This window comes from Vitis riparia, chromosome 2 (assembly GCF_004353265.1).
Source record: "Vitis riparia cultivar Riparia Gloire de Montpellier isolate 1030 chromosome 2, EGFV_Vit.rip_1.0, whole genome shotgun sequence".
Taxonomy (NCBI): Eukaryota; Viridiplantae; Streptophyta; class Magnoliopsida; order Vitales; family Vitaceae; genus Vitis; species Vitis riparia.
The window spans coordinates 14,858,230-14,882,111 of record NC_048432.1 but is presented as its reverse complement, the minus strand read 5'-3'; the positions used below and the strand labels follow the sequence as shown (position 1 = coordinate 14,882,111).

Here is a 23,882-nt window from a genome sequence, read left to right as displayed (position 1 = left end):
AAGTTTTTTTCAATCAAATACACACTCAAATACAGTCTTCCAACACAAAGCACCCAACAGCGTAGACCACCCTTAACATCCTCAATTCTGGGCCGTGCTTCGTACGCACTACGTCGGAGTTGCTAAAGTCGGTGGCCAAGCTGACGTTCGGTAGAATCTTTTGAGAATTTGGCGGGCTAGAGAAGGTGAGCTCACTACCACGCACACCTGGGTCCCCAGCCGGATTTGGAGGATGGGTCCATAGGCTCCACCCGAATCGATGAAGTGGGAATGCACCTCTTTTAGGGGGGACGGTAGGTGGCCAAACAATGGTACGCTGCGTGGCCCGTTGGAAGTGGTGAGCTGGACTTGTTGATAAAGGCCCATTTGTACCAAGAGTTGGAAAGGTTGACTATAGCTACTGTAAGGCTGAGGGAACCAAGTCATAGATGCGGTTGCTACCATGACAATGCATTGGACATTAAAGTTACTTGTTTCTCAACAAAATATGAGATGGGTCTCATGGTATTGGCTGGTTCTCTGGTCATCTCAGAGCTCAACAGCCAACGTGCCTTCAAGAAAATTGACTTTACTCTCAAACTTAATTTTTTAAGCACTAGTGCTCACTGCTTTATTAATTTGCTTACTTCAACACAAACACCCCGAGTTTTTAAAAACATGTATCACATTTTTTTTAAAAGCATTGGTAACATTTTTTTTTCTCCCTTCTGAAGCTACTCGACCTTTTCTAAAATCCATGTGTACCTAAACATAAGGTGCATGAGGGATCGAGGGAGTTGCCATCCCATCCTACTTTTGTCTGTTACGCCCCTTGGCATCTGTCACCTAAGATGCTCTTTTAATATTTTTTTAGTCAGAGCGGAAGCCTTGCTAGACATATTAGATACAGTTGACTAATTTGGCAAATTAATCTAATAAAAGGGCTAGTTTCTAAATTTCCTCAGTTATTACTACATGTTAGTTTTGATAAAATTTATGGGTGCTGAAACGACCAAGTTTCCTCATCTTATTTCTTTGCATGCATGGGCCTTTTGTACAGCCACTTGGTGGATTGCGCAGCGGATTTTTGACCTTTCCATCTGAATTCCAAACATCTTTTGACCAGGGGTAAAAGGTGTCAGCTTTCTCGCTCGATGTTAGTGCCCGGAAGTTGGTCAATTTCAGGTTTCCTATTTGGGAGGTGGTGGGTTCATGGTGTACCATTTTTTGGTACCTCCAGGTAGTAATAAATTATAGTACCAATGGATTATAAGATATTAAATGGCTTTCTGGATTCGAATTCAACTTGCGGGCTGCAAGACAAATATACAACTTGCATTCCTTGAAGCTTTGTGGAAAAGAATCTGGACCACTTGATACCCTAGGTCGAGTTTAAAACAAAAGAGGAAATTTTAATATTGTTTACGGTTATTTTTCCTTATAAATAAAAAAATAAAATAATTTTATAAATATATTTGTAAACGAATATATTTATTATTTATAAAACCACGACATCAGCCCTATGAGAAGTTCTAAAGTGTGTGCCAAATAGTTGATGCTGCTGACCTTCCTTTTTTTTTTTTTTTTTTTTTATTCCCTATCCCTCTGTTTATACATATATGTACAATTTTCCTCCCTTTTCCCAACAACCAAACGCGGGGAAATGTTCAACAAGACCCAAATAAAGAAAAATCCAGCCCTAACCCGCCCAATAAACGAATGATTTTTTATTTTTTGGGAATATATATAAATATATTTGTGAAATCCCAAGCTGCTTGCCAACTTGAGGGTTCAGAGCAAGATTAAAACCTACATAGGACAATTTTTCATTTTCTTTCTTTTCTTGCCTCTTTGGTTTTGTTTTGTTTCATTTAAAGCCTCGATTCAATAACAAAACCCAGAGCAAAACCAGTGAATTAGAAAGCAGAGAGTAAGAAGCAACTCAACATGATGATTATTACTTATGAGCATAAAGGATAAGCTTCAACTATTTTCATGGCTTGAGTTAACAAGTTTATCGACATGATTAATAAGCATAAACATATTCAAAACCATTTTCCAGCCTACTTATAGAGTGCTGCATCAGATAACCTGGGAGTGGGAATTGCCACCAGAGGCACCTTCTTCTTCAAAACAATTCCAAACTTCTCCGAAAGATCTAATTTGCCCTCCGGTAATTTCCAATGGAAAGAATGCAACAGCGTTGCCAGGGAAAACATCGTCATTCTCTCTGCCATTGCTATACCTGCACATATTCTTCTCCCTGAACCAAACGGAAAATAACTGAAGTCATTTCCACTGTAGTCCCATGCCCCCCTCAAAAACCTCTCTGGATCAAACTCCATTGGGTTTTTCCAGATGGAAGGGTCCCTATGAATCGCCCATACGTTAACAAACACACGAGCCCCCTTTGGAATGGAAAAACCTCCGACAATGCAGGGTTCACTTGGGCAGTGAGGGACTAATAGTGGGAGTGCTGGGTGCAGGCGCAGAGTCTCTTTCATCACTGCATATAAATACGGTAGTTTTTGGATGTGAGACTCTTCTACTATGTTATCTTTGCCGACCACCGCCTCCAATTCTTGTTCCACTTTTTTCATCACTTCTGGTTTGTTCATGATCTCAGCCATTGCAAATTCAACTGTGTTGGAGGTCGTATCTGTTCCACCCACCACCATATCCTGTGCGCATATTACAATAACAATGACATCAATCTAATCCTAAAAGAAAAAGCACGTGAAAATATAAAATTGCCCTCATTTTATTCGATTTCTAATCTTAATAATCTTCCACTTCAAATTTATCTACAAACGTCGCCCTTGAAGAGCGACCATCCATGGCTGCTGCAACAACTTGCAGCATTCATGGCCCCCCACTCATGACTGTCGGTTCGGGTTCTTCTTCTTCCTACTTCAAATTCATAAAAAGAGTAAATAAATAAACCTGAAGTGACAGCCAACGGCCATGGTTTCTTCTTTTGGCATTATAAAAACAATCTCCCTGTTTTTTCACCAATAATTTAACTAGATCTGGTTTGGTAACTGAGAAAGTGAAGAAGAAAATTTAAACTATTAGTTCTTCATTTTCTCTTGTTTTATGCAAACCCCAGAAATATTGACACTCAGAATATAACCTGAACGGTTTGAAGTACTGCTTGACCAGTGAGAAAATAGAAGAAAAAGGGAACGAGAAAAGAATAGAGGAGTTGGATTGCTGAAACCTTAACTCACCCCAGCATAAACCTAAATTTGAACTCAACGGAAGAAAAGGAAAAGGGAAGTAAAACACAAGGAGGAACTAATTAAAAACAAAAGAGAATAAAGGAAGAGGAAGATACCATGAGAAGGGCCTTTAGGTGAGTCATGGTGAAAGGCGTTTTGGAATCTCCTTCATCCTTGAGCTTCAACAGATACTGTAGAAAATCCTTTCCTCCTCCGTTTCCACCTTCTTTATCCATCTTCATCCTTTGTTCAATTATTGAATTGAAAATCCCATCAAACCTCAGTGCTAATCCCTTCATCTGTTTCCTTATGCCCTGCAAATCAAATCGGGCCAGACTCGAATAAAAATCAGATATGTTTGGCTTCCCCAACAGCTCCGTCATCTCCGTCACTACTTGCCTGAACTCCGCTCCGAGGCTTGTCCTCTCTTCACCCTTCACCGTCCCACCCCACAACATGCTTGTTATCACGTTCAGAACCGTCAAAAACGTTTGCTCCCCGATGTTCACCGGCGACCCCGCCTGACTGTACAAGTGACTGACCGTCTGACGGATCTCACGATGGCGGAGGGCGTAGACGGAGTCGAGAGTGGTGCTGCTAAGCATCTCGCGCACACACACCTTTCTTAGCATCCTCCACTCCGGCCCGTACGGGGTCCACACTATGTCGGAGCCTCCGTACGCCGCCTCGAGGGCCGCCTCTGGCACGTCGCGGTTGGCGAAGGTGACGTCCTGGTCTTTGAGCACTTCGCGGGTTAGCGCCGGTGAGCTCACCACCACGCCGACCTTGGACCCGAGACGAAGCTGCAGGATTGGGCCATAGATGCGGGCGAGGTCAGCGAAGTACGAATGGAGCTCCGGGTCCAGGAACGGGAGGTGACCGAGGAGAGGCAGCCCGCGTGGCCCCGGAGGCGGTGGTGCGGCACCCTGCTTATTGATGAAAACCCATGCGCACCAATAGATGGCAAGGAAGATTAAGGCTAAAGCGAGGGTCACTCGCGTAAGTTCGTCGCTGCTGTTGCTGCTTTCCCACCATAACGACCATTCTCTGGATGATGTTAGTTTCCTGAGAAAATCGGAGATGGGTTTCATGGTGTATGATTATTGGACACGTGGATATCTTTAAGATGGCAGTGATACAGTGCTATCCTGTGGCAGTGGTTACTAATTGCCAACGCTAGCCTCCATTTATAGCTCGCCGGCGAATCCAATTTGGCATATGGTACCGGTAGGAACGGGGGACATTTCTTAACTTGGGTTGTTGGGCCGAAATAGCTAAATGTAGGCCCCATAAATGTACAATTTTATGAATGGAATTTGAGAAAATTGAAATTTGAGTTTAAAAACATAATGTCTTTTGGCAAATAAATCAGTCTAGAATGATCATGTTAGTTTAAATTTTAAAAATAAATTATTTGATAAACGAATTTTAGTCAAATAAAATTTAATGTGTTCAATTTTTTAATGATTTTATTAATTTTAAAATATAAAAACATAAGTTAATTAATGCTAGAATTTCTAAAAACAAAGTTATTCAACAATTATCATGTTAGTTAATCCTCTAAACCAATTTTACTTTGAGAAATTTTGGAATTACTTGACTTACTTTTTGAATTCTAAATTATTTTTTAAAATTAATATACTCGTAAAAGAATCAAACACAATCCAAACAAAACCTCATTTGATTTTAAAATTAATATACTCTTTGTCTATGCATGATGACACATGCATTACTCCAATTGTAAAAATAAAAATCACACATATAAATCACTCATGAGTTCGTTAATTAAACAAAAGAGTTTTGAATTAGGATTAATTTTATTTATCGTCCCTACATTTTGAGCTAAATACACTTAAATATCCCTTCTTATTTATGATTTTTATTGACACCTCATTTAATTTAAAGAAATAAGGGTAGTTGATGAGATTTCAAATTTATTATTTTATCCTTTAATCTCATCTATTTATAATTTAAGTTGATTAGATTATATAATTTGCATCCTCATTTATTATATATTTTATAGATTGCTAGACACCCATTTCAATACTTTGATTTTTCAAATTTTTATATTTAGAAATCTTGGTGAACTTGTGAGAAGTCTTTTTGACTTTGGTACCCAGAGTTAGAAGATAGGGAGTGTGTTTGTCCTCACTTGCGATGAAGATCTACCAGCGAAGATTCGGTCTTGAGATTTGCTGTCTGGGTGAAATGAGAGGCATATCCATGGGCTTTGAGGTTCAGGAGTGCAAAACTCAATTTCGATCATGAATCTCAATTATTTAATTTTGTATCTAGCTCATTTCTAGGATGAGCTCTCAAGACAACGGTTGGAGAATGTGGAAAATAGATTCATCCGCCATTAGAGGGAGTCGTTATAGACTAAGAGGGGCTGTCATGATCTTGACGGTGTCCGGCTTGTGAATATTTGAACAGTGAGATGATGATGTTTTCTATGGTGATGAAGCGAATGAAGATATAAGAAAATACAAAAGCGCCGTGGTGCTCAAATGATTAGACATCTCGATAATGAAAGAAAGAATAGAAAAAACCGATGGCAGCAACAATGATGATAACAACAAGGACGAAAGGCAGCACCCAGTGCAGCACAACCCTCTTCACTTCAGTGTGTGCGCTTGATGCATCATTCTACTAATCTAGAACAAAATTAATGATAATATGCTCTAGTTTCTCTGCTTTTCATCTATTTTAGGTTTGTGGCCTATTAAGGGAAGGGTAAGGACTGACAGATATCTTAAACACCTGCCCCATTCCCATCCCTACTCTCCTATAATTTCCCTTTTAACAACTGCGTTCATAGTCTTTACCTCTTCAATGCCTTTGCTAACCTCAGTAGCTTAGGATCTTGGTCTCTTTTCAAGTATGTAAGGAGCAAGGTCAGGTGTTTCTCACAGGGCATTGGGTTCTGGACAATTCACAACTGTTACTGATTTGATTTCTTAACCAAAGCTTTAAAATATGAATTTTTGTCAGGTATCTTGAGAAATGCATGGAGCCACTAGAACAGAAGCCACATTTTGTTGTCTCTCCCACCATGAACTTGTCTTCAATTTCCACAAAGAACAGAGGCAACACTCTTTTCTGTTCTCTGAAAATGGGTAAACTTCAGCATGCATGTCATCTCTTTGTGAAACAAAACAATTTTCCCTGATCATATGTGAAAAGCCTCAAATAAAAAAGATAAGCATCGTCAGTAACTTTTGCCAAGAACTCCAGAAACTCACTATATGTGAAGTAAATAACTATGAACATGAAGCACAGAACACAAGAGAATATACCTTACCATGCATTAAATGATTGAATTTAATTTCTTTTTCCTTTTTTTTTTTCTTTTTTGTTTTATTCAAAAGATCAAGGACTACCTTTGCATTCAAGGGGTAGATTGTCCAACCATGAATCATCCAAGAGAGGGGATGGAGATTCCATTTCAGTGGGCCATTCAGAACCAACATCTATTTCATCAAAAATAATAGGTTTACATTTTCCATCCCTACTCTGAATAATGGCTTGTAAATGGAGATTGCAATGCACCAGAACCAAATCATTGAGTTTCTCCAGCTCCATTCTGTTGCGTTTCTTGGTATGCAGGGCCTCAAAGGAGCTCCAGTTCCACCCGCACCAATGAGAACTGCAAGGTTGGCTCAATATCCGGATTGCAGCCCTCTGCAGTGTTGGGATTTCATAGCCATATCCTGCCCACCAATCACCTAAGGACGCACAATGGCAAAATGGTAAGTGCAGTGTTTTTCAGAATCAAGGAAGAATATTAAATTCATATCCTTTCAAGACAGTCAAATGAGGAGAAGAAGCCTCCATCTGATTCTTACTAAAGTGCAACATAGATTCAGAGCAAACAAGTAGTAGTCATCTAAGGAACCCAAAAAGGGCATTTCCTATGTCTCAAGTCAATCCAATAGACAGATTTCATCTAACCTATAATACCCTTCCCTAAATATTAAGGTTTCTTTTCTACGAATTAAGAATGTCCTCAATTTATCTTATCACTCTTTCTTGTCACATATCACGCATGGTGTCTACTGACTAGGGGGACCAAACCCTGTTTTATGTGTGGTATGTGATTAAGAAAGGATGCTAACTTCTTTCCACCCTCTGACATGAAACTCTTCTCAAGAAAGACTCATCAAAACCCAATACAAAAGGGTTTGAAAATAACTGCAATTTAACCCTTACCTGCAGCATTCAATGTCCTTCCCATGATTGCAAACTCAGTACCAAGAGCACCTTGTGCATTTATATATATAGGATGTTCTTTAGTGATTTCTATTTTATCTCTATCTTCAGTGGCCATCTTCCTCATGGCTTCTTGAAACCCATTCCGCATCCTCAAATCAACCTTAAAGTTTGGGCCATAAAAAATGGATGGATTAAGGAAAGCTGCTGCTGCATGCAATGGCGAGTGAAGCTGCACATTCCATCTTCTATCAATTATATCCCAAATTGGCATATATTTCTCTTCAATACTGTTATAATATGCTTTGATTGCAATCTTTGCCCTCTCTATTCCCTCATATATATATCCCATAGCAGGCATGTCCCCATCTACAATCCTTAGAACCTTAACGAGTGGTTCAGACACGCTCACAGCCTCATGTGCAGCCTTCCAAAATCTCTCCAAATACAACAAGGACTTCACATTCTGTGCATCAGCACGTCTACTGTAAACAGATGACATCCAGTCCATATGAGAGAACATGAGTTTCAGATTGTCTTCCTGAACCACAATGGACCTCAAAGAGAGGAAATTGGTCACAAATCTAGTAATTCTTGGGCGGATCAATTCTCTTCCACCAGTGAACTTTCTCATCATATTCAAAATCCATGCATGACTATATATGTAATGTGTGATGGTCTTTGCCTCCTCCAAGACTGTACTCACCCACTCTTGCTTACTGATATCTTCCAACATCTTGTCAATACAAAATGAAGCACAAGGAGACCAGAACAATGTTGTGTACTTGGCCATCAGAAGCCTTCCTGCATAAACATAGCTAGCAGCACTGTCAGTTATTACTTGAACAACATTTTCCAGACCAACCTCCAAAACAACTGACTCAAGCAATTCATACAAGTAGTGTGCATCATCTGCATGCCCTGATATATCAACTGACTTAAGAAATAGCGTCCCTTTTGGGCATGTTACTGAAAATACCAGAAGTGATTTGGTCCTACCATCAGACCAGCAATCACACAAGATTGTGCAACCTGTTTCTCTCCACCCATCTCTAAGTTTCTTGCAACAATCATTTACATCACATTTCACCTTTTCCATGAGAGTAGATCTCAACTTTTCATAACTTGGGGCTTTATACCCCACCCCACACTCAGCTATAGCATCCACCATTTCCTGATAGTACATGGATTTAGCAGCACTAAAAGGAACAGAATTATGAAAGAAAAATACAGCAACCTTTTTATCAGCATCATCCTGCTTTTGCTTTTGTTCATCATCCACTGCTGGTTGTTCACTTGGTGAAGGGCGCGGAAACAACAAAGGACAGGTGCTTCCATGCTGTCCACTAGAACCATGGTTAGGATGAAAGTCACCACTAGCAGAAGAGCTATTTTCTTGACCATTGTCTGCTCGATCCACCTTTGTTTTCTTGGGAGTTTTCTGTTTCTTGGGGGTGCTCAATATACTTTGTATCTGATCCCGTACATCATTTGGGACTTCGGTACAGGAAACTATGTCTTTGTTTTTAATTTGAGCTAAATGAAACTTCATCCTGTAAACCCCCCCACTGAACTCCCGATGACAATAATTACATCTAACCTTCTGTCTTGTTGCATCAACAAGGACACAGTGCTCCCAACAGGCATCTCTTCCTCGGACCATTATCTTGGAATAAAAAGCAAATTCAGTAAGATTCCCTATTTCTCACAAAATGAAAATTAAATAATTCCGGAAGAATAAAGCTGAAAATTCTAAAATGAGAAATAAATTGAACATGACCAATATCCTACATATCTAGTTGAATACCAGAAAAAGAGGGAAATGTAGAATTGTACCAATGAGAAAACCTAACAAAATATTGAATAAGAGAATTCAGAATCTAGTGCAAGTAACAATCCAAAGAGTAATCTATCGAGCCCATTAAATAATGGCGTTTGCCAGAATTGAACAAGAAACTAATATAGACTTTTAGTGCATGACTTAAACAGTAGGGATGCCAAAACAAGGGTTTTCATAGAGTGTAGAGTATGCCAACTCTCATACTAGGTGTATTGGATGCAAATATATAAAGCTCATGTCATGTGCTCCCAGTGGACAAACCTAATAATCCCCAAAAGAAAAATCAGCCAAACCTGTCAATTACAAAATTTCATTGAGGCATTTGCATTTCAATAAAATGTTACCTACCCAATAGTATTTAACATCCAGAAAACTGGCAAATAAAATGCGTCCCAAGCCAAAATCTTATAACCACCACCTTGTCTGGGAGAATCAGAAGGAAACTACAACTGAAATCTTTTTTATCCAGAATTAACTTGGAAACACTAGCATCTAAAGCACCTTTTACATCGATCAACTTAGTGCCATATAAACCTAGAGCAATAACATGATGAACCAAGTAGTGTCCATAACCTATTGTTAAGAATGGTGAATTAATTTCATCAATGGCATAATCCAGGAAACCATATGCTTTGCCCTGAATTGAATGCCAAAGCATTTATGTTTTCATTATCAACATAGATTCCCAAAATATGGAACCTTCAGAAGAGGCTGGCTCAACTTTAATGGGATATGATTTATGGTCTAAAATTCTTGTCAATACAATATCCTCATTCTGTTCCAGATCATCATCTCTAATGTAAAATACAGCTCCATTGGGTGTTGTACATTCTATAATGCAATCCACGGTATCCAGAAATAACAATCACATATCAACATCAACAGAAGCAATCAGCCAAAGCAGGGAGACTGTTCTAGCGAAAAAAGTGGAATAGTTAATTGGTAATATGACCTAAAGAAAATTGAGTAATACTAAAAGGATTTACTAGCAGGGACCTCTGTAAAGTGGGATTCAATCTTTGAACAAACTGAGAAAATAAGAGGTTTACCAAATAGGGTTGTAACAATAGATATAAGATTATTAAGACTTTTTCCAGGCCCATATCAATGTCGATTTAAAATGCAATACATGAGAATTATGGCTAAATTCAAAATTTAACCGTGGGCAAATGGAAAGCAACAACAAATTAGTACAATTCCACCAAGATCAGAAAATTATTGTTATGGAAAAACAAGTGAGTAGTGGACAAAACAAAGAAAGAGAAAATAAAAGAGCAGCATCCCAAGCATAACGTTTACATGGCTTCATCAAATTTGAGGAATGTCTACAAAACACATTGACTCAACTGTGTTTTGAAAGAGACCAGAAAATAATACAGTATCATTTTAGCAACTAACCATTTACAAACTCTCAAGATCATTAGTGTAACAACCCACTCCTAATCATGTAGATATTATCTGCTCTGAAACCAGTAAACCCTTATAACTTTAAAACATATCTACATAGTTGAAAGGAACTCACACATATATAGTGTTAGAAACTTCTTTCTTTCTCCGATATGAGATATCGTAATCACTCCCCCACACAAACACAACATCTTCGTTGTGTCCTATGGGATTATAAGGTCAAACAAATAAACACCCCTTATGTGACCAAACAGACAAAGTCCTACACCAAGTTAGGATTGGCTTCGATACCATTAATAACGACCAGCTCCCAATCGTGTAAATATTGTTTGCTTTAGATTTAATGGGTCCTCACAGCTTCAAAATGTGTCTACACAGTTAAGAAAAACTCAAGCATATTTAATGGGAGGAACTTTTTCCACTATTATGATATTCTACATCAGCTAAGGGAAGAAGTTCTTTTTATATATATATATGACCTCCTTTCAACTGCGCAAACACGTTTTAAAGTCATGAGAGCCCACTGGGCCCGAAACAAATAACATCTACATGAGAGAGGGTATATCATTATAAATGGTGTCAAAGTTAATCTCCAACCTTGATATAAACCTTTATTTGTTTGACTCGGATGTTTTTTATTTGGCCCCGTAATCCTATGGGACACAAAGTGGACATCATGTCTATATTTGAGTGAGAGAGGGTGATTATGATACCTTAAATCAAATAGGAGAAAAAGTTCCTAATACTATATATGTATGAGTTCCTCTCAACTATGTAAATTCATTTTAAAGTTGTAAGGACCCTTTGGGATCACTAATAACAATATCTACATGGTTGGGTGCAAGTTGTTACAACTAAAGTTAAGATAAAGCCAATATAGATTTGGTGAGAACTTGAACTTTTGTTGGAGAAAAATGTAATTGTAAATAGTTATGATGATCTATAAATATTTCTATAATGTTAAACGATGCGGCAAAAATGATGAACATCTTTTGTTCCATTGTAGAGTGGCTTAAGATATTTGGGGTTTTCACCCTTTTTGGGTTTTGCAAATCATGCCCTACTCAAACTTCAAGTTGATAAAACTTTGTTGGATTAGCATAAAAAGAAAAAAAAAGAGCAATGAGATATGGAAGGGCATTTTGCATGCAATTCTTTGGAGTAATTGGGAAGAAAGGAACGGTACTATCTTAAAGGGGCGGAGCTTCTAATCTTTGAAGAGTTGGAATTATGTACTACAATATTGAACAATAAGGGTTAAGTGGTTAGAGCTATCTCAAATTTTCTAGGGAGGAATTGGCCATTGAGACCAAAATTCTTGCTTTACTAGCAGGCTTGACTCTTACAAGTTCTTTGGGCTTTGGCAATCTTTTGGTAAAGAGAGACTTGGCTTCATTGATAGATTGGGTATCCCATGGGAAACAAGATCCACAAAAATTAGGCTCTTGGGCATGCAAATCCATTAGCATGGCTAGACATTTAGGTTGTTCCTTTTCTTTGATACCTGGCATAGCCAACCACACCATGGATTGTTTGTCCAAACAAGGGGCATCTCAATTAGTGTTCTTTGTGGGGGGGTCTTTTGCTGCCCTGAGTTGTTCTTTTTGTCATATTTACCTTTCTTTGTCTTCAATATCCTCTGATGTTGTCCGCCTCTTTCAAGGATAGCTCATTTTCTCTACTATTATGCTCAACTTGTGTTAAATGATTTGTTTGCTGGTGTTTATATGGAAACCCCCTTCATTGACTTTTTTTTTTTTTTATCTCTGTCTTTAATTTGTTTTCTTTTGCTTTGTTTATCTGGTGAGTATATGGTTCATGCCTATATTTCAGAAGTAAGCTGCAATATCTGACTGCATAGGGTAGGATGAGTGGAGAAAGTTCATACTTGTTATTAAGCTTTTATAAAGCTTGGAAATATACTCCACATCATGGAATGCACACAATTAACACACATAAGAATAAATGCTAAATTGAAGTTTTGAAAGAGCTTGGTAGCCTCTCTCCTTGGTGATGAGCAAAATGTATTTAAACTCCATATTCTTCAACTTGGCTTCACCAGCCTACCATTTGAACTCTTGTCAGACTTTAATTTGTTACTATTTTTTTCCCTTAGTTGGAAAAACATTAGTACAATTTACATCAACATCCATTGTTTTGTAGTGTCATAATGAAAGAACATATTTTGTCTTGAATGTAATAGCATGGTCTTTTGAAGACGAAGCTCATCCAATATATGACCACTATTGATAAAGGACGAAGAAGGCACATTGAACAATCTTCTTTTATAGCCAAAACAGAGAATTATATAAATAAGGTCCCTAACAAAAGAGCACACTCAACCCAATACATAGAGACTATGTAAGAAAGATCAAACCAAGAAAAGACAAAAGAGAACTAGGCTGAAACAAGCTTAAGCTATTTACAAAATCTAACAAAGAATTTGCATTCGTCCTCCTCCCTCGCGGCCACTAGCCTATAAAAACAAACTCCTAAGGAATGAACTTTTCAGTGATAATTTTGCCTTCACTCTCTCAAAGTTCTTCTATTTCTTTTCTTCCAAATTAACCAACATAGACAAAAGGGAGTCATTTGCCAGACTTCCCTGCACCTCTCATCCAAGAAGCCATCATGCCATCCAAGTGTTAAATCTTTGATTGAAAACAAAGGAGAACCTAGTATACTCTAAACAAAGAGAAAATTTGACTCCATAACCTCCCGCACCCACCCTCAATGAATCAGAATGTGATTGGCAGATTCCTCTCTAAATTTGCATAGACAACATTTATTAACCATCACCCAACCATCCTTCATCCATGGATCTTTTGTTGGAATTTCTTCCCACTTCACATCCCTAAAGAATTTTACATTGGAACAGGCTTTCACCCTCCAGATCTCTATGGCAAGAAAAGAAACCACATTGTCAGCAATCAACGTGTCCTCCATATCATTTTTCATAGTCTCTGAATGTAATACCTTCAAAAAAGGCTCCACCTACTCTAACTCCCAACCAAAGGAACCTCCCAGAAATTAGGCATCCAGCTACTTCTAGGTCCATCCCCTAACACCCAATAATCACCATGCCACCAACCCCAGTCCTTTGCATCTTTAAGAGTAGCTAAATCATACACAAAAAGAAAATTTTCTTGAGAAATCTTTCCAACCCTTACTAATAGCTATCCAAAGGCTACCCATAAGACTCTCTAATATCCATGGAATGCGACCATCCTTCCTCCTCCCCATACTTCACCAAAATTACTTTTCTTCACAAATGGTTCCTCTCCTCAGCAAACGCCCACAATTATTTTCATAAGAAAGCTTTCCGATAGCCTCCTAAACCCATTTCTTTCCCACCCAACCACCCCACCTCCTCCACCACACCCAACAAACCCAAAAAAAATCTATTTAGATCTTTCCAAGCCTTTAATAATTTGGAAGACTATAAAGACTATTGTTAGAAAGGCAAGTCCAACGCCTTTCAAAAAATACCAATGCTTCAAGGAGGCCGACTACTTTTTAAATCTCTCCTTAATGGAGCCCCAAAACAAGAGTGACTTAAAGGGGGCTCCTAATGGGAGGCTAAAGCAAGTAGTGGGTGAACATCTCAAACTGCAAACCAAAATGAAGGGCCACCCTCTCCATTGTTTCCCTCTACCTGCTGGAATGAGCTCACTTTCCTTTGAGGGTGTGTTTGATAAGTGGGACCAGGAATGGAAACATGATGGGAATTGAGGGAAATATTTCAAGTAGAAGAGAGGAATCAAAATCCTAATGAGAGTAGGATTTAATTTCCACAACAATTAATTTTTTATTTCTATTCACATTCTCAAAAACAATCCAAACACATGAATAAATAGAGATTGAATTGATTTCTCATTCCCATTCCCTATTCCAGCATCCAAACATGGCCTAAGTGAATTCCAAGACCCAAACCACCTTGAAACAATGCAGAATTCAGAGGCACATTGAACATTCTATTATTGAATCAATTCATGTGGTTAAATATCTTATAGAACAAGGTTTGGATCTTTGTGGCAATGGGACCAGATGTGTTTCAAGTTTTAGTGGGGAGAAATGGTATGTATTTAAATAATAACAGCCTATAAAAATAAAATAAGCTGCAAAAGAATATACTTACACTTATGAACGACCTTTTGAGCAATATCTATGTGAGACATATATATAAAGATTAGATATTAACCAAGTGCTCAAACTATAATGTATTAATTTGATCTGAATGAGTAATTTTCACTTGATTCACCACTTGAGAGAGAAAACAGGATGAAATAAGAGAAGAGATGAAGGGTGGGTAAGCTAGAGAATTTGATGAGGTTGGTTGACAAGCACATTGTGCAGAAATATTTGTTCCCAACTTTCCTCTTTAAGTTCTGTCACTAAATAATGTCAATTTTGACAAGATACTCTTTTACAGGCAAATAAGAGATGTAATACTAAAAAGAGAAGATGCCTGATAAAAATAAAAATAAAAAAAAAGGAGGCATTAACTCTCTCTCACACAAGAAGCACACAAAGTGCAGTTCAATCCAAAAAAAGAAAAAGGGAGAAAGAAACATAAATACAACAGGCAACATCTAGGCCTTCACCCCATCCAGTGCCCTGGATAAAATCTAAAAGGGCATCTCCACCCCCAAATAAAAATTTTCCCTCCTAACTCTCTTTCCAAATGCAATGTTAAGCTCCATACACATGCCTTCTAGTTTTGCAAACCATCAAAGGCATTTACTCAAAATTAGGTGATACCTGTGGAAGTGCAAAGCACCATCTTCTTCCTCTTTTTGTCATGACCACTGAATACCGTCCTATAATATAATCATCATTCTCCATTATAAAAGGGAAAAAAAAACCCTAATATGTGGCAATAAATGCCAACGTAAACTCCAGTTTCAATTAATACATCATAAAAGCACTCTATCTTCAAGATGCTTCACATAATCAGTACTGAAGTTAACATCAGCAGCTTACAAATAACTAATATAGCATTATACATGTCCTAGGAAATGATTCCTTAATCAAATTTGAAGCAACGAACGTCTTAAAGTCTTAGACAGACAAAAAAAAAAAATTGGAACAAAAAAATAAACCAGATCAAAGTAAGAGATAAGTCTAATAGATGAGCTGAAATATGAGCTTCTGCACATTTGAACTCCATGGTTTGGTGGATGGCAGAAGAGGAAATGGACGAGAACCAGATAGTACCTGGGAGGAAAGGGATCGGAAAGAGAAGTTGTTCTTGTTGGAAGTTGAGAGTGGAGACAGCAAAAGTGGGAGTGCTCGGATATCAGATCGACGATTCGGAGCGACCGCGGGGGAACCGAGGAAATGAAAAACCACGGCGATAAATTAGTGGTCATCGCCGGCCACGAACGAGGTAAGCGTGAAAATCGTCTGCCTTTAATCTTTCACGTGATCCGTGCGTGACAATGTAAAATACTAAAATATATTCACTCGACGGGTCGGGTCGGGTTTACGGTGAATTCAGATGTGGTCTGATTTATATAAAATAAAATGAATACTAATAAAAGTTATTAGGAATAATTTGGACCTCTGTCCTTCGTGGATTTAAAATTCGACTTCTTCCCATAACCTGATCTTAGATTTACCAATAAAATTTAATTATGATTCTAGTCTTAATTTTTAAATATCATTGTTAGACTAGAAGGATTCACAATCAAAACTGGAGCAACCAAGCCGGCACTTGCCTCACAAGAATGCAGACGTGGATGACATTTGGCATTATTAAAAAGACTAGTGCCCTTTCACACCCACTAATCGTCAATGTCCCATATCTGCAATTAGCTAGCTTCTGTCCTTATTCTCAAGGATGATTATGCAAAGATGGATTCAAAATTTTTATACTAGAATGAACGGAAGAGTCCAAAGGGAATTCTATCCCAAAACAAAATGGTGACTTTCACTTGTACATCTTTCATACTTCAAAGAAATTGATGTCAGATACTATCGTGCATAAATCGAAATTCTATTCCTGGAATGACGACAAATGTCTAAAACAAGAATTTACAGCATAACGGCAGAGGTAAAACACTTCGACTGCGTAGGGAATTAGACTGAAAAATGAAAAATACCAGTAATTTGAAGGTTATCATGCATGAAATTATTAACTGGGTTATTAGGTTATAAATATTAAAAGACGTGTAATGAAGCCCCCTTTTGACATCCAGTAACGAAAGAGCAGATGAAGTTCAAGTTCTGAAAATTCAATTGGTAGGGACCGGGTGTGACCTTACACCCATGAACAGGCGTACAGAAGCAAAAAGGTACATCAATCAAAAATGACAATACAAGTATATAGTATGCAACCCAAGAATGGGGACAACAATTAGGGTTTGGCTTATTTGAACCGCAAAAAAACAAGGTTGACTTCAACTCAGCATTGGCCAGCTTCCATGTATATATGACTAGAAAATTTTGCTTTAGAGCAGCCTACTATTCCGATCAATTAACTTGCTGCCTAGCTCTGCGGGCACAATCTGCAAAACTTCTTACCACATTGGCACACTTCAGGGCATCATTCACATTTTCCTTGTAGCATTCCAAGCAAGCATCTCTCTCAGCTAAACAGGGTATTGGCTTCTGGTATGGAAGCTTGAACTCCTTATCATGGAGATCCTTGGCTCTCTGCATTACTTCCTGCACCATATGCTCCTCCTGCGTCTTCAACCTTTCCAAAACCCTCTCACTATCTTGAAGGACAGATCGAATTGCATCCAACTCCCTAATTGCAGGTTGTGGAGTGGACACTGGCATGTATAATAGAGATTGAGGTGGCCATCCTGCAGCAGCAGTTCCCTTACGTGTTTCAGAACCATCAAAAACCTGCTTTTCAGATACCTTAGTTTGGGACTGTAGACGGCCTCCTGGTAACTTCTGTCTAGGTTTCTTGGTTTTCTTCTTCAACTTTTCACCACCATCAGCAAGTTGATTGATTAGCTTGCTACTAATCTGGATTGTAAATGGTTCACCCATAGTATAGCAACAGCCCAGACAATTACCTGAAAACATTAATGGAGGTTATTTAGCGGGGTCAGAAATAACTAAGTACCACCATAGAGGGCATCAGGTATGAAGTGATCCTGTATTGCAATCCTAGATCTCCACTAATTTTCTGAGGGTGTTATTGTGATTAGAGACCAAAACAACACACTGACCACTGATGTCACACAACATTAAGACAAACACATAGAGATTTCCCCAAGGCACTGTTTTATGCTCAAGGAGTCAGGGATCAAAACAACACATGGACCACTGCTGTCACACATAACATTAAGACAACCACAAACTCACAGAAAGGTAGATAGACAGATAGACAAACAGGAGGGCCTTCATCAAAGCAAACTCATATCCTAATAACTTCATAGATCAAACAACTGAAATGACTTCAATACCAGTTATATCAGTAAAGCCAGCATATTTTGCAAGCCTCTTAAAGTCAGGGGAATCATATATCATTGTCTTTCACTTGACAACGACTGCTGAAGGAGAGAACCTCCACATACAAAGGACTCGGCATGGAGAAGCTGAAGATATATATGTGCATGCTCACACAAAACTCACTAACAATGAGAGAGTATTCATCAGGTATCAGGTGTACATCTACCCAGTTCACCCAACCAATTTATTCTTTATAATATATGGATTATTTTGCTTTCTGTTTACAGAAAAAATAAAATAAAATAAAAACTGGCATTCAAATAAATGCACTGATTTTTCAAGGAAGGATTGTGGAAAAGGTATAGGAATTCCAGAAATTGTAGACTTTCATAAACAGAGAGGTTTAGGGTTTCTTAGTGAGTGCATGAAAGTTAAAGAAGTCATTTAGTCTGTGGTAGTGTAAGAAAGAAAGAGTAGCTAAAGATAACAAAAGGAGGAACATCCCAAACATATGTGCAATATACAGGGATGAATTAAGAGAAAAGAAAAAATACAAAAATCTGACCCATAGAATTCATATCACCAGCATAGTTAATCAAGGAACTAGGATATGTCTTTTGGTGCCTGATGCATATACATCTGGTTTACTTTGGTGCACTATTTCTTTCAGCCCTTTTCACATATTATATAATCATTTTTTTTTCCTTTTTTTTTCCTACCAAAAATAAAAAAATAAAAAAGGATAACCAAAGGAACTAGATTCACATAAACCAATACTCCAAGACCATGGAGACAAAAAAAAAATGATAAAAATGTAGGTTTATGCTTCAATGTTTGGTAGAGTTATCTATTCAAAAATTACCCTGGTCCTTTTTTCCTGCACAGTCTATACCAACCATAGAGAGAGTACCTTCCAAAATCCCCTTCTTGTCTCCCTCACAAAACCCCATGTTGTCCTCTAAAAAGTTCTATTACATTCTTGACACCATTCTAAGCTATGTTACATCCATATGGGTGGGGGTGTCAGATGAGAGTGTGGGTGTGGGTGTGTATAATCAATTAGAAGTCGATTAGAAGCAAAAAATTAACATATCTTTTATTAAAAAAAAAAAAAAAATCCTTTTTCTTTTCTCTTTTATTCCAAATTTTGATAACTCCCACAACCATAAAAAGGATGGAGCACCACTACAGTGATATACCATCTCCTCTCCATGTTTACAAATAGCACCAGTTAGCAAGTATTCTCCCTCTATATGCTCAACTATCATTGAAATAAATAAAAGGCCTCTCTCAAAGCTGAAGTCCATGAAAGGGAAGACACATTGCTAGAAACACTGCATCAGATCTTGTTCCATGGAAAAACATACCCAACAACACCCCAACCCCCTACTCCCCTCTCCCCTTTCAAAGTCCTGATAAAAGACCTAAACAAGAAACTCCCATCTTTCGTCTGCTGCCAAAAACAACAGTGGAGCCCAACCACCCTAACCTCACTGGAAAAGAAAATGAATAGTCGGGATCCTCTGGGGTATCAATCTCCACTGGAATTAGGTGCTCTCTCTCTCTCTCTCTCTCTCTCTCTATATATATATATATATATTCTTCTTTTTTTAACATTTTTGTGATAGGGTTCAATCCTTGGCTAATAAACCTACCTTTAAATTCAAGTTAAATTTGATCAATGTGCTCTGGGGTATCCATCTCCACTGGAATTGGATGCATTATTAGAGAATGCAGAAGAAAGATATAGTGGGTCTTTTCCAAACAGGTCACTAAAAGGATCAATATTAATGTTGAGCTTCTAGCCCACTCAAAAGATTTAAAGAAGGTGTAAGGTTTGCAATCAGGAACATTCTTGTCAAAGAGGACTTGCCAGTCACCATGCCATGGATCTACCAGAAAAAAAAAATGTTCAGGAAAACAACAATTTGTTCAATACATGAGAAGAATTCATACTTTTGCAAAGACATTGTTCCTTCTTTATTTAGAGTTCTAAATAGGCTAACTAGGCACTTGATTGTTTGGCAAAGGGGGTGTTAGATCTATAGAGATCTTTTTAAGAGACTTAGGCTTTTATTTATAGGTCTTGCAGGTTTTCTTGGATGGATTTTAGTTTCTATTTTCCCTATTGTTACTTTCTCAACAGATATCTGATCCTTCATTGTTAACTTTCTCATTATTATTAATAAAATCTGATAATACTAAACAAGTTTTATACATTCAAGACATGCTTAAAGGTCTGGTGGAAAATGAATTGCTCCATTGTGTTTTATATATTGTTTTATTTGCAAATCCATCCTCATGAGCAGGGGCCATTACAAAAAGTGTTGGCTATCATTATATGAGATGAGATATGCGTCATATTATGAATCCAGCAATAGATTCCATACATAGTTGTGGCCATGGCTTCAATTTTTGGATCATGAATTTCTTCCGCAAACTTTTATGTAAAACGCAAGAGTGATCAAATTCTCACTGAACATTCAAACACATACTTGATTATAACAATATGAAACAATAATCACAACTTAACAAAGCCCTAAATCCCAACTGCTTGGGTAGATTGACCAAATTCCTTTGCAAATCAATTGTATCTAGGTTTATACCATTCACTAAATCATTGGAAATGGCAAATCAATTGTACAAAGACTTTGTAGACCTTTTTCTTCCCAAAGCACTCCTATTATATCACTTATTTCCCCTTATATTTCACATCTTTATTATTTTTTTGATAAGCATATTTCACATCTTTATTATATAACTATAACAATCATTAATAAATTCACCTTGTTATTCTTTTTTCTAAGATTAGCGTTTTTATTTTTACTTTTTTTTTTTTGGGCTGCTCTTCCTTTTCTTCCAAAGGCTTCATTTACATTGGGATTCATCCATAGCATAGCAGGTACCGTTTATGTTTCCATGGTAAAACTAGAGAATGTTTATTCCATCCAAATCTTTTTTATATATAATTGTACAAGATAATGTTCCTAGATAATTACTTATATAGAAATACTAGCTTGACCTGTGAACAAGAATGAAATCCTAGAATTCAAATTGTCAACAATAGCATTGACAGGTTAAAAGCATTCAAAGAGAAACCCTAGCCCTCTATTTGGTTTCCACACAAATAGAGTAATAAAAGACAACTTATTTCTCATCTTTTACTTCCAAAAAAGAAAAAAGGAAAAGGCCCTTCGTACTTTGAATTTTAAGTAAAGACTGTAAAGTGGCATTTTTTCTGCATTCTGAATCATCATTGATGAAAATTTTATGATTCAAATCATTGTTGGTGAAAATTTTTCAATTCAAAATTTTAATTGCTTTTTTCATATTTTCTTGGCATCTAAACTAAATCTATTTTCATCCAAGAAAACTATCTATTTTTATACAAGAACACATTTCCACTTAGCAAATACCGTTAATCTAACAAAAATTTAGCCGTAATCCAGACTGGCAATTAGTTCCACAGCTGTTCAAAGACAAACCCTAGAGTCGAAAACTTCCAGCAATAGCATATCCAACTTATAAAGCACTCAGAGTGAAATCCGACCCTCTGTTTGGTTACCAAGAAAAATAAAACAAAACCACATTTTGATTTCTTTGTTTTCTCTCTCACTTTCTTTGCTTCCAAAAATCCAACAATAAAAAATTTAAAATTTAAAAACTCAGATCAACTAAGCCAAAGAGTCTTATCAGTTTTAGGTAAAGTGAAATCTTCTGTATTCTCTAACCCTAGATGGCTAAATTTTCTTGCATTTTCTCATTATTTCGATTGTATCCAACGGAGAAGCTGATTGAATGAATTGGGAGTAGAGATCGTAACAGTACCTTGAACTCAGAGATCGATCGAAACGCAGCCTTTGGAGAAGTGACAATTGACCGTTTTTGCGTACCGACAAGCGAGAGATTGAATGCTTCTCTGCAAACAGTTATCGGATCCCCTCAACTCAGATATCGCCCGAAACGCAGCGTTTGGAGAAGGGACGATAGGAATCATAGGACGCCTTTGTGTAAACAGAGCTTGGGCCTACGGAGTTCAGTCGGGTAATAATGGGCTGGGCATGGGCGGGCCCAATATCTCTCGATCAAATTTTACTGCCCACATAGTTTGATCTGAATGAAAGCTAACTCAACTTCAACCCCTACTTAATTTATTTTAGATTTTCAATCCATACTCAATTTAATCATGTTTAAATTGGTTTCGGATTTCAAATTTTTGATAAATAATTTAATTTTTAAAATTTATATTAGTCTATATTCATTAATATATTAATTTTATAATTAACTAATTAATTATACATCAAAATGATTTAAATTAATAATAGATTAAATTATATCATTTTATTGACAAGACCAATACACTCATTTTAGCCTCTTTATATTTTGTATAAATAATAATTCTTATAATATTATATTTATATGTAAGAAAATTTTATTCACATTTTACTATTCTTATTATCTTAATTCCAAAGTAATTATATAATAGTATCAAATTTCTTAAATTTATTGCCAATATCCATTCTTTTTAACACTTAGGTTGTGTTTGGTTCCCGAAAAATAATATGACAAGAAAAAAATTTAAAGAAAATGGTTTTTTTATGTTTTTTTTCAATATAGAAAATACGAAGAAAAAATCAAATATAATTAAAATTATTTAAAATTTTATACGCTTTTAAATAAGTGATTTGAAGTAGCATACAAAAATAATTTATTAATTTTAATTCTATTTTTTATTTTCTTTTTTCCTCTCTATTTTTTCAGTCACATTTTCCAAGAACTGCACATAACCTTAATGGCTCTTATCATTGAAATGATTTCAGAGCTTAAGTTTACCAATTGAAGCGCTTGATTCCTATTTTTTAATGTGATTCGTAACCAACCAAACATGCATGAACTAGCAAAAAATGGCAAAGGGTGGTCGAAGATCATGTAGTGCTTGATATGGCGTTTTGCTACTTGCCTATAGAGCAAGCATTTCAATTATTATATCCATATTTGGAGGATTTTTGAAAATCAATTTAATGACTTAATATGATTTAATGATTTAAAAATAATTTAACTTAAAAATCATCTTTTAAGTCATTAAAATATTAAATGCTAAAAGGACAATTGATAAATCAAATTAAGATAATTTAATGACCAAATTTAAGTTTTTAATATGTTTGGTAAAATAACGTAACTTAAGGTAAAAAAAAAAAAAAAAAAAAAAAACTTTAACAAATCAATCTAACAATTTGATATCAATTAATAACTTTAGCAAAGGGTGGTCAAAGACCATGTAGTGCTTGATATGACGTCTTGCTACTTGCCTGGAGCAAGCATTTCAATTATTATATCCATATTTGGAGGATTTTTGAAAATCAACTTAATGACTTAATATGATTTAATGATTTAAAAATAATTTAACTTAAAAATCATCTTTAAGTCATTAAAATATAAAATGCTAAAAGGACGGTTGATAAATCAAATTAAGATAATTTAATGACCAAATTTAAGTTTTTAATATGTTTGGTAAAATAACGTAACTTAAGATAAAAAAAATACTTTAACAAATCGATTTAATAATTTGATATCAATTAATAACTTAAGCATAATTTAATGTAAAGTTATTTGAAGTCATAAAACATTAAGCACTAAATTTTGTCAAATGCCCTATTAGATAGTATTTTAACTTAATAACTTAACTATGTTAGGTATACATGCTTAGTAAAATTATGGGATATTAAGTCTATTAAATATGTTTAATAAAATAATTTAATATTATAATTTAAATTTTAAAATTACTTAAATGTAATAGCTTGAAAAAAGTAATAGCT

The 23,882-nt window shown here is 36.5% G+C and overlaps 3 protein-coding genes across 4 annotated transcripts; all 3 read right to left on the bottom strand.

Annotated features, from left to right (window-relative positions):
* Positions 1-1,910: 1,910 nt before the first annotated feature.
* On the bottom strand, positions 1,911-4,371 carry LOC117927268 (flavonoid 3'-monooxygenase CYP75B137-like). Its single transcript, XM_034846728.1, has 2 exons — positions 3,317-4,371; positions 1,911-2,660 (listed from the first exon to the last, which is right to left on the bottom strand). Exons 1-2 carry the CDS (start codon positions 4,289-4,291, stop codon positions 2,043-2,045), a joined length of 1,593 nt encoding a protein of 530 aa, XP_034702619.1. The 5' UTR covers positions 4,292-4,371; the 3' UTR covers positions 1,911-2,042.
* Positions 4,372-6,131: 1,760 nt separating this feature from the next.
* LOC117907002 lies at positions 6,132-16,055 on the bottom strand. 2 transcript variants are annotated; one of them, XM_034820314.1, is made up of 4 exons: positions 15,874-16,055; positions 15,418-15,476; positions 7,410-9,075; positions 6,132-6,925 (listed from the first exon to the last, which is right to left on the bottom strand). In XM_034820314.1, the coding sequence occupies exons 2-4, from the start codon at positions 15,457-15,459 to the stop codon at positions 6,570-6,572; spliced, it is 2,064 nt and encodes a 687-aa protein (XP_034676205.1). In that variant the 5' UTR covers positions 15,460-15,476; positions 15,874-16,055; the 3' UTR covers positions 6,132-6,569. The 2 variants fall into 2 exon arrangements, with proteins under 2 accessions (XP_034676205.1, XP_034676214.1); XM_034820323.1 differs by lacking the exon at positions 15,418-15,476.
* A 764-nt stretch (positions 16,056-16,819) lies between these two features.
* On the bottom strand, positions 16,820-22,059 carry LOC117927062. The gene is made up of 2 exons (XM_034846451.1): positions 21,895-22,059; positions 16,820-17,687 (listed from the first exon to the last, which is right to left on the bottom strand). The coding sequence occupies exon 2, from the start codon at positions 17,659-17,661 to the stop codon at positions 17,131-17,133; it is 531 nt and encodes a 176-aa protein (XP_034702342.1). The 5' UTR covers positions 17,662-17,687; positions 21,895-22,059; the 3' UTR covers positions 16,820-17,130.
* Positions 22,060-23,882: the final 1,823 nt, after the last annotated feature.

What these genes read in the sequence shown, in the direction of transcription:
- LOC117927268 (XM_034846728.1), bottom strand. Translation starts at nt 4,291, where the DNA reads ATGAAACCCATCTCCGATTTTCTCAGGAAACTAACATCATCCAGAGAA. An exon ending in ACCTAAAGGCCCTTCTCATG is followed by an intron (nt 2,661 to 3,316) that starts GTATCTTCCTCT and finishes ATATGCGCACAG; the next exon opens with GATATGGTGGTGGGTGGAAC.
- LOC117927062 (XM_034846451.1), bottom strand. Translation starts at nt 17,661, where the DNA reads ATGGGTGAACCATTTACAATCCAGATTAGTAGCAAGCTAATCAATCAA.
- LOC117907002 (XM_034820314.1), bottom strand. Translation starts at nt 15,459, where the DNA reads ATGACAAAAAGAGGAAGAAGATGGTGCTTTGCACTTCCACAG. An exon ending in GGTGCTTTGCACTTCCACAG is followed by an intron (nt 9,076 to 15,417) that starts GTATCACCTAAT and finishes TTTTATTCCAAG; the next exon opens with ATAATGGTCCGAGGAAGAGA. An exon ending in AAGGACATTGAATGCTGCAG is followed by an intron (nt 6,926 to 7,409) that starts GTAAGGGTTAAA and finishes GTGCGTCCTTAG; the next exon opens with GTGATTGGTGGGCAGGATAT.